Below are 10,457 nucleotides of genomic sequence, written 5' to 3' on the forward strand. Positions count from 1 at the left end.
GATCTCATCGAGCATTCTCATATTCACCAGATTTGGCATCGCCGGATGTTTACCTCTTCCCAATCTTGAAGAAAGAACTATCAGGCAAGTATAATGAAAATGAAAATGGCGTCATTTCTGCCGTAGAGGACTTTTTAAATAACCATGAGGAAGCCTACAGCAGCGCGATCAAAACACAACAGCATCGTTGGTAGAAGTGTGGGAGAGGATTAAGTTGAGATAAATCAGAAGCAACCAACTCTATCAGCGCTGTCCATCATACACATGTACTAACCGAAAAAGGCAACTGTGCTTCATATATGGTTCCATAAAAATATTATTATTCTGAAATTAAATATTGTTTATGCGTCTTTCAAGACATATTCATTAAGACATCTCCTCGATTTTGAGGTAGTGATTCACAATTTGCAAGTGCCTGTCAATGCATGGCGCACAGTTTGCGTGTTATTTGGGAGTATGATACTCATACACGGGTTTTTTTAAATGCGTACAGCACGCAATGATTGTCCAGCTATCAGTTCTTTTAGAAACAATTTTGTTTAACCGTAAACGCTTAAGCAATGGCACGAAAATCAACGTCTTCCCGACCTGGGTATGCTGCAAACAGGAAAGGCGCAAAACGAAGTTGCCAGACATTTTAATGTTCATCGAAACACATTATTATCTCGTTGGAGACGTTACCTACAGCAGGGCCACGGCCCGGTCGTCCACGTATGACGTCACGTCAACAAGGCAACCATATTCGTTTGGTAGGCAACCACGCGCAACCGGTCGAGAGGGCACAACACCCGGCCCGTCGTCCAGCAGTTCACTCAATGTTGCTTCCAAGTCACCGTAATGCACGCCTAGATTCGTGTAGGCAGTATCTGACAAGTCTGGGACAGTATACTGTTCACAGAGGAGTAATGGTTGTATCTGTACAACTCTGATAGTCGTGCAAGGGTCTGCAGGCGTCCGGGAGAACGTTTTAGCAGTGCTTGCGTTACTCAACGTCGTCCATCTTCCCGAGGCAAGAGAGTTAACTGACTTTAAAAGTCCAGTTTCCACTCTTGCCGAACTAGGCTGGAATTCCTGGGCTCGATCGTAGCGCCACCAGTGGCTGTTACGAGTTATGACCCTTCTAGGCCTCTCCTGAAGACCAATCAGATTCCACCTCTCGTATCACTTGCATTTGCTTCAAACAAAATGGCGGCGCCCAGACAAGACAGTCTGATCGACAATCAAGATCTATATTGTAATACAACGGGTCTTACATCGCGAAGTGCATCAAATCATGTGAGCGCCTTGATTAAAAATTTGAAAAGATTATGAAAATTTCTGTTGACAACGAGTTTGCGGTGCACATGCTTTGCAAATCCTGCAATCGACCGAACCGAACCAGTTAACGAACCGGATATCGATTTCGGTGCGCGATTTTGATTGGACTATGCATAGACTCGTCAGTCCAGCCAAAATCTAACTCCATAATACCAGCCAAGTTTGGCAAGGGTGGAAACTGGACTTTTATAGTCATAACTCACTTGACTCGGGAAGATGAACGTCGTAAGTTTGGGGATGAAAGTGTAATGGTATGGAGTTGCTTCACAACAAACAGGAGGACACAATTCATTATTGTTAATGGCAATTTGAATGGCGTATGCAAACGGGACCACATCTATATTGTTCAAGATCTTGTGGGGAAACCTATGATTGTGGGTTCGAATCACGGTTCGCCCCGATTATGTTTCTAGGTTTGTCAGCACCATACCCGTGCTCGTGGGTTTCACCGAAGTGGTAAACGTCTGAGACCTGCATCACTTCGGGCTTTCCTCCCACATTAAGCTGACACGCCGCGATATAACTGGAATACTGTTAAAAGCGGCGTTACACCCAACTCACTCACTCACTCACTCACTCAAGATCTTGTTCTAACCTTTGTGAAAATGCAGAGCCATAACATCCCGTTGCAGCAGGATAATTCCCTTCCACATGTTGCCTAGTATAATTAGGCTAAGAACCTTTTAGCCACCCCTCATATATACAACTGATATCAATTAGAAACTATCATTCGTAAAAATGCTAATACGGCCGATTTCGCTTTAAGCTGCATTGTCTTGATTTACTGCACTCGTTGTATTACTCCCTAACTTAAATGTTAGTTATTAACTGATCCGAATGTAATATTAAAATACATGGGGGTGGGGAGGTGGAGGGGTTGGTTATCAATGGTCGGACATCTTTGCTTAACCAGCGCTAACTGACCTCGCAGGGTGTAAGTACAGATAGCGAACTACGGTGTGAAAACTATGATCCTTTCTAAGATGAAGACCATCATATGTCCTGTGCAATGTCTCGCAGATAACATCACATCGAGTTCAGACATCTTCTCTTTTCCACTTATGCGTTTGTGGCGTACTGATTCCCATCTAAACAGCGTAGACTTTGATCAGGGTTAATCTGGGATTCGAACCCACATTTCTCGCATATGTTAGGAGCGCATATCTGCCACTGCCTTTGGCAAAACACTCCTTACTTAAAAGGGCACCATTCTCAAGGAAAGTGGCCACAACTTCCTTTAAAGAAATGCATCTAGTAACGAGTGTTTGTACTATCGATGCTAAAGATGCTGCATGGTTAAAACAATTCATCATGCGTATTAGTATTCAATTTAAATCAAACGACAACAAATATTTTTATTGGTATTTTATTTATTCTTGCTATTGCCAGACTAACAAATACTGTTGCATGAACAATACGTTTCTCATTGCACATTTCTAATACAATCCGATGTTTACCAGTCAACAAGGCAATCCGGTTGACCCAGCGTAAAAAAATACTGAGCAGGCTCCACTGACCACACTGGACAGTGAACGAAAGCGAAACTGGGTTTCTTCTAACCGGAAGTGACTCCTTCTGGGTGTTATCTGAGGTTGATACTGATAACACCTTGTGACGTCATCACAGCCGCGATGACGTGTACACTACGTAGAGACGTAATGGAGATAAAGCCATGGAAGAAAAGTCAAAAGTTCATGGATTGAAATCTTTGTAGAAGATGACTGAACTGACAATGGAACCATCTTTCATCTTGCCGCCCATGGGAAGACATCCCACTTGGGTGAATCCGCCAACATTTTCGATGATTTTGATCATGGCGCGGTTGTTGCTGAAAGTGTCCACATACATTCCCATGAAGTTCAAATCTTGAGCAAAGTCAACACACATCTGGAGACAAAACTCGCCGATTCCCTTGCCTCTCTCTGACTTCTTTACAATGATGAAAGGGTCGGCAACGCTGCAGCCACGGTAATACTTGCTGATGGCCAACATAAATGCAGCAACCATCTCACCACTGTCCTTGCTCATTATGGCGAAGTTGAAGCTGCCGTCGATGTCTTCACGGAATTCCTTCTCTGAGGTGTATTCATCCACCCCAAAACCATTGCCGCTCTGGGCCGCAGCTTGGATGAGGCCGAAGGTTTCCGACAGCTGGGAGTCGCTCATGGTGTCGATGATGACTAAGCGGCCGTCGGGGAGGGTGGTGGTGTGAGGGACAACGCCAGGGAGGCGCTTGACTTTTTCGACTTTGTCATTTATCAGCATGATGGAGCTCTGAAAATATAAAGAGGGTACTTAGTATATAATGCAATAGATTTCAGGACATAAAAACCTGAAATTTATCAAATAATAGGTAGCCTTGTTGATTGAAATTCATTTGGAAACAAATGGTATAACAAATCACGGAAACAAAATATAATCATAAATCATATAGTTTCAGAAAAGAATAGTGAACTGCAAACTGATTTCACCTCCTTTACTATGTAAAGCGTGGTATAACATTTGTGTTGTTACCGAACAATGACATAAGGAGCGGTGTGATGTCAAGCGCTGTGGGCTGAACAACACTCGCGAGGCAATAGGACTGATATTAGACAACAGCTCCAGGCTCTAGGCCGTGTGTGAGGCTGTGACCTGACCCGACAATTAGCCAATGTGCCCAATTGAGGAGCAACTGTGAATGAAATCTCAAGAACAGGGCACTTCTTAAGTGGAGAAGGAAATCGGGAAAGTTGTAGAGGAAATGCTTAACACGCTCACAGTTAAATGTGCCTCGGTTTTGTCGACAATTTCCTGACTCAAAATGACACGTTCGCAGTTTTGAAAATAATTAGATATTACAAAATATTTTATATAAACCCTCAAAGATAGATTCATCCACGCTTTACACTTTATACAGTTTCTACTATTTTGGAATCTGCAAATAGCGCGTTCTGGCTATCAATGGATCAGTCTCGAACCTTCTAGAAATTCCATGTGGTGTTTGATAGTGATTCATAAACACATGCTCATGATAAAGTCGGTAGTGTACAGTCGACTTTGCCTTTATCAGAGATTTCTTATCGACATGAAAAGGTTTGTCGCTTTTATTTACGGTAGAATGGTAATATGCTAGGGTATCACTCCTGACGTCAGTGTTCCACTTTTCATCAAGATTTACTGATGACAGACAGTGAATCAGGCGACACGTTGAGGTTGCGTCATGCGTGACTCACTCTTTTGAGTCTCAAGTCAGACAACTGCTAATGGACTAATATGGACATGCTGTATTGTCTTTACCTCCGCGAAAATCAGTGTGAATTCGACAATCAAAATAAAATTTAAAGCTTTTATGTTTGATTTTGTCTTTTAATAAAAAACTGTAGTATTTTTTCTTTGAGTATAAATCATATTTACAATTTGGTCGATAATTTGAAAGAAGATATTCTTAAAGAAGGGTGTGACAAATTTCCAATTATCGACCAAATTGTAAATATGATTTATACTCAAAGAAAAAATCTACAGCAATTATTAAATGACAAAATCAAAGATACAAGCTGTAAATAATGAGCGGTCATGGGGTATTGATTGCCCTGTTTGTGCATTGCAGCAATCCATCACTGCGAGTCGGCTCTATGTGTGCGGCGAGCCAGGTTATTGAGAATGACGTGTGGATATATCGAGCGCTGACTAATGCATCGTATTAATTTCCAGCATGTCGAGAGCAGCGAAGCATATCAATAACTGCACCTAATAGACTACGCGGGCGAAAGACAATTTCGGGCATGTAGCCAGAGGTATTATTAGCAGCTGAAGGAGAAAATCAACGTGACTGGTCAAATAGGCATGTGGCCGAAGTGACTGACCACTGTAGATTGTTGTAATCTATAGCGCTACTACATTCATCGACGCGAGGTTCACTTATTATCCTCCAACAAACATTCCTGTATTAAAGCCATGAAGAAACTTAACTAGTTTCACATAAAAAAAATATTTACTTGACGTATTTTCGGAGGAGGTGAAATCTTTTTTACATAAAGATCACAGTGACCTGACTGTCGAACATGTCGAAAATCTCAACATTCATATTTGCAATTTAAATAGTGATGCAATGATGATAAATATACTTATTAATAATAATACTTTGCATTAGTCATAATTCGTTAAACTTTTAAGTTTAAATAATACCGAGTGATGCAATAATGGCAGTTGTACTTACTTATAAGACTTCTGCTATCAGTTGGTAATCCACGGTATATACACCTGTCAGGTAAATGGACACGATATCGTTGGTAGTAGGGCTTGTTGTCAGAGCTGTCTTGCAGTCAAGAGAGAAGTGTACTGAAACCCTGGATCGCTTGCTCTTTTATACACAGGCCGGTAGACAGGACGGGATGTCAGGGGTCAATCTCAGAACGAGACTGAATACGCGACATAGTCACGTGATATCAACACCTATTTCCCGCAGCTGTCTGGGCTGACTTCTGCAACTGACGAAATGTAGTAAACATGTTTCTCACAGGAGCTCGTGCGGACATTGTCAAATAAGCCTGTTATTTGCACAACTAAGTATTTTTCAGGCAAAATATCGAACAATTTACCCTGAAAAGATCAGCTTGTTTATGCTGAGTGGCTGGGGATTCCCCCGTAAACGATTAACGCGACAAGCTGCGTGCATGTGGTAAACAAGGCTGGGTGATTTCACCGCGAGGACAGTGATCTCGGCTTCTCGCGCACCATGACTGGAGTGGGTTGGGTTAGTTTTGCCTTAACTTTAACAAGACTTTCACTATTTAAATACTATATACACAGTATATGCAATTATGCCATATAACTGCAACATTGCATGGTAAGATAAATTACAAAATGAATAAAAAGTAAGGTGATTACGACAAAATTGCCCCGTGAAGATCAGGGATAGAATAGGTCTTCAGCAACCCATGCTTGCCGTAAAATGCGACTATGCTTGTCGTAAGAGGCGACTAACATGATCGGGTGGTCATGCTCGCTGACTTGTGTTATCTCAAGTCATTGACTAGATTGTGACAGGGGTGAGTGAGTGAGTATGGCTTTACGCCGCTTTTAGCAATATCACGGCGGGGGACACTAGAAATTGGCTTAACACATTGTACCCATGTCGGGAATCGAACCCGGGTCTACGGCGTGACGAGGGAACGCTTTAACCACTAGGCTACCCGACCGCCCCGGTTCTTAGACTGATAATGATTGACTGCTAAATAAATTTCGTCATAATCTAAACACGTCTGCCGATGGTGCTGGAATATCAGGTCAAATGCAACGATAGGTCACGGTTCAATATACAACAATTGTACGAATCAAGATCATCTTCAAGGTCATAGCCTGCAAATGTTTTGTTTACAGCCTACTTAGAGAAGGATTATGACGAGGCCGAGATCAGAAAAGGTCTCGAGCAGAGGCCATTCGTAAAGTTTGTTTGCCATTTTCATGAAAATGCCTATTTCTGCAGATATGTTTAAGTCTTCAATGGTCATAGTGACCTACTTTTAAAGAATATGCTGTAATGTTTTGTTTGCATTGAATTCCACATTGGGATTATTTGCTGTATAGCCTTTTGGAATGTTCTTGAACTCCTTGCAACTGAACATTGAATGCCAACTTCACATTGTGCCAATAACTTTCTTATTGTTGTTGCTGTGTCTATATCATAAGCAAATTCACTATCAAATAGTGATGATAACAGGTGTTCGCGAGTATCCTGCCCCACCGGTAGCACCCGTCACAAACACATGCACAGAAAAGTCAATTGTTCACATGAGTGAGTGAGTTGTGTTTAACGCCGCTTTTAACAGTTTTTTTTTATATCGCGGCGTGTCAGCTTAATGTGGGAGGAAAGCCCGAAGAGATGCAGGTCTCAGACGTTTACCACTTCGGTGAAACCCACGAGCACGGGTATGGTGCTGACAAGCCTAGAAACATAATCGGGGCGAACCGGGATTCGAACCCACAATCATAGCTTTCTGGCGTGCCCAGGGTACGTAACTCTGCACAGCGAAGTGCGGCGCCTTAGACGACTGGGCCACCCGTGCCCCCAATTGTTCACATGAACAAAGCCGGGGACAGGTCAAGTAGGGATTGCATCCGACATGCAACGCCTTGAATGCTGATAACCTTGATCATTATTGAACGATAGCTGTACCTGCAGCTTATTGAGTTAAGCTTATTATTGGCTTTATTCCCTCCTTTTGATTTTGCAAGCAGACATTCCGATTCATATAATATGACATATGCATAAAAATCAGATCAGCAAAGATGGGAGTACAATTGCTGCCTACTTCTTGCCTAAATGTCATATGCCCCAAATTCACAAAGATGCTATCCAAACAAATTAATAAAAATGGCGGTTAGTCATACTCAGTCACGTGAAAATGACAATCTGCTTCCACGGTGACACGTGACTAACATTAGGCACGAGCCCATGGCCTCTAGTGTTGCTATGGTGATTGATTTTTCATTTCCGTTCCACGTAGTTTGTGGATATATGTTTTAGTTAAAAACCGCTTTAATACAGGGTTACAGTCAACGAAATGAATGAGTTTTGAAATGGGTGGCAGCTACCCTACCCTCTCAGAACCAACATTATAAATAGTCAGTATATCAATAGTCGAAATAAACATCAACAGCTGTTGCATGAATTTCACTTACTGGTATACGAAGTTGCGTTCATGAATGCTTGTTAGTGCAATATATTGTATTACTTGGAGGATAAGTAGAAAATAATTTATAAAAAGAAAATCACGATTTATAGGACCTCTGATTATCATATGTCCGTCTATTTCAGAACAACTCCTTCATAGTCAGGGGCGCCATAGTAGTGAGTGAGTGAGTGAGTTGTGTTTAACGCCGCTTTTAACATTATTCCAGTTATAACACGGCGTGTCAGCTTAATGTGGGAGGAAAGCCCGAAATGATGCAGGTCTCAGACGTTAACCTCTTCGGTGAAACCCACGAGCACGGGTATGGTGCTGACAAACCTAGAAACATAATCCGGGTGAACCGGGATTCGAACCCACAATCATAGGTTTCTGGCGTGTCCAGGGGACGCAACTCTGCACAGCGAATCGCGGCGCCCTAGACGACTGGGCCACCCGTGCCCCCGGGCGCCATAGTAAGCATATTAGAGGTTGTTTTATGCAATTCCTGCAGGAATTGTTTCTGTTATTTGGTTTTGATAATTTGATTAAATACATTAATGATAAATAAGACCATTTTTTTTCTAAAATGGTCAGAACATATAGATACTTTAATATAGATTGAATGATGAAGAGATTGGATGAAACTGCAAAGAAAATATAGCTGCTGTTTGTGTGTAAAACAAAATGTAATTCCACTTGTCAAATAATAAAACATGTTTCGTGTCATAGAGTTTTTCTTGTCTAATTATATAAACGTTATCTCATTTCGTGACCCGATAAAGGTCACATTTCCCCACGTGTCAACGTCAACATTGTCAGATCACACGCTGATATAAGTATGTATGTTTGACAAGAAAACACAAATGTTCTATGTTCAAATGTATGTGTTTTGCTAAAGTTACGTGTGATCGTGCTGCTTTGAAAGCTATTGTGTTATAGACGATGCCTTAAGGTAGTTCCGGAATAACATATTATTTCACCCAGGGGACAAATAAGAAATAATCAAATAAATACAATATCTCATCAACGAATACCTAATAGGAGCTCTTTCTCTTTCCCAGCAGGCTTATTCACCACAATTGCCAGAATACACATCCCGATCAACTAAGTAAATTTATGAATGGACGCAGAATGGAAATTAACTCCTTGTTGTTGTTGTTGTTTCATGAGTGAGGGAGTGGGCATTGTTGTACGGCGCAGTAAGCAACATCAGCTACATAACGGCGAACTGTAAATTGTCAAATCTCAACCAACCTGTGGTTGACAGTATGAACAACGTTTCGCGCCGTCTGGGCACGGTGACACGCAATCACCATGACATCTTACCACCCGATCCTGTTTTGTCAACTTTTTGAACAAACATACAGCGGACATAATCCTTCCCTAATACCTACAAGGATGATGTGAAAGAATGTGTCGAGATACGTTAAATAATTGTCTCCTTCTAGATGTAATAGATGCCTCGTTGAAGGAGAAGCAGAGCACGTGTCGCTCCAACCACAATCTAACATGCTTTGCCACGGTCGACTCTCTGGGCCCAGCAGCCACGTCAAAGGTCCTGTCAAGAATACCACTTAGCTTGAAGACATAGGGGGACTCTTTCACTAACAGGACGATCACGTTGAGCATTCTGCAGCAAACATCATAGAACACAATGACAAGCTATGTCCAGCAAAGCCTGCACAGAATCCCCCCAAGCAGCACAACGGCTGCTTCTTAATGGGAAAGGATGGGCGGTATTCGTACTCCATCACTTGAGGCAGATGCTTTTCGGTGCTCCTTATGTTTCAAGTTCCATCGCGTCGTGCAGGTGCGATGCATTTACAACACATCTTGCAACACGGCTCAGCACTTTATGTTGTCAAAACGCCTTAATTGTACAGATACCATTATATAAAACAGCTCCGAACAGCTACGTATTAAACTAACGTTTTAAACCTCTTACGTCTTGATACATGTAATACTAGTATTCTAGAGTATGTGTGTGTTGGGGGGGGGGGGGGGTTTAACAGTTATATCACGGCTTTATGTGGGAGGAAAGTCCGAAGTAAGGTAACTTGTAGATATTTGGTACTTTAAAGAAACCCTCGAGCACGGGTATGGTACTGACAAATAAAAGCACATAATCAGTGCGAATCTGGCATTCTGGCAACCAATAACCATCTGATCCTGTCACACATAAGGCAAGTAAATTTTCATAAGCAGACATAGGATGTAGTCTTAACCTACATCCTTACTTTATGGCTGGCTCCATCCAATTACCTGACAGTGTGTGCTTGTTGTTACTGTTATCCTGCTGCTTATCACAACTTATCATGCATATTTACCTCTGAGTACTTGGTGGTATTTGTTCTCCAGATTGGGAACGGTCTACATCGAAACGCCGCTAATTCAATAAACCATCTATAAAGTTGTATGTTTTCATATGAGTATATTTATTTTCTGACATATTTAAAAAATTGTGTGAAATCGCTTTGCGATTCATTC

The 10,457-nt window shown here is 41.8% G+C and overlaps 1 protein-coding gene across 1 annotated transcript; it reads right to left on the reverse strand.

The window, feature by feature from the left end:
• Positions 1-2,669: 2,669 nt before the first annotated feature.
• LOC124131679 lies at positions 2,670-5,673 on the reverse strand. The gene is made up of 2 exons (XM_046495122.2): positions 5,516-5,673; positions 2,670-3,591 (listed from the first exon to the last, which is right to left on the reverse strand). Exon 2 carries the CDS (start codon positions 3,580-3,582, stop codon positions 3,010-3,012), a length of 573 nt encoding a protein of 190 aa, XP_046351078.1. The 5' UTR covers positions 3,583-3,591; positions 5,516-5,673; the 3' UTR covers positions 2,670-3,009.
• Positions 5,674-10,457: the final 4,784 nt, after the last annotated feature.

The sequence above is a fragment of the Haliotis rufescens genome, unplaced genomic scaffold, assembly GCF_023055435.1.
Source record: "Haliotis rufescens isolate VD_foot unplaced genomic scaffold, xgHalRufe1.0.p SCAF_1, whole genome shotgun sequence".
Taxonomy (NCBI): Eukaryota; Metazoa; Mollusca; class Gastropoda; order Lepetellida; family Haliotidae; genus Haliotis; species Haliotis rufescens.

Excerpts from the sequence above, each read along its gene's own strand:
- LOC124131679 (XM_046495122.2), bottom strand. The coding sequence starts at position 3,582 with ATGCTGATAAATGACAAAGTCGAAAAAGTCAAGCGCCTCCCTGGCGTT.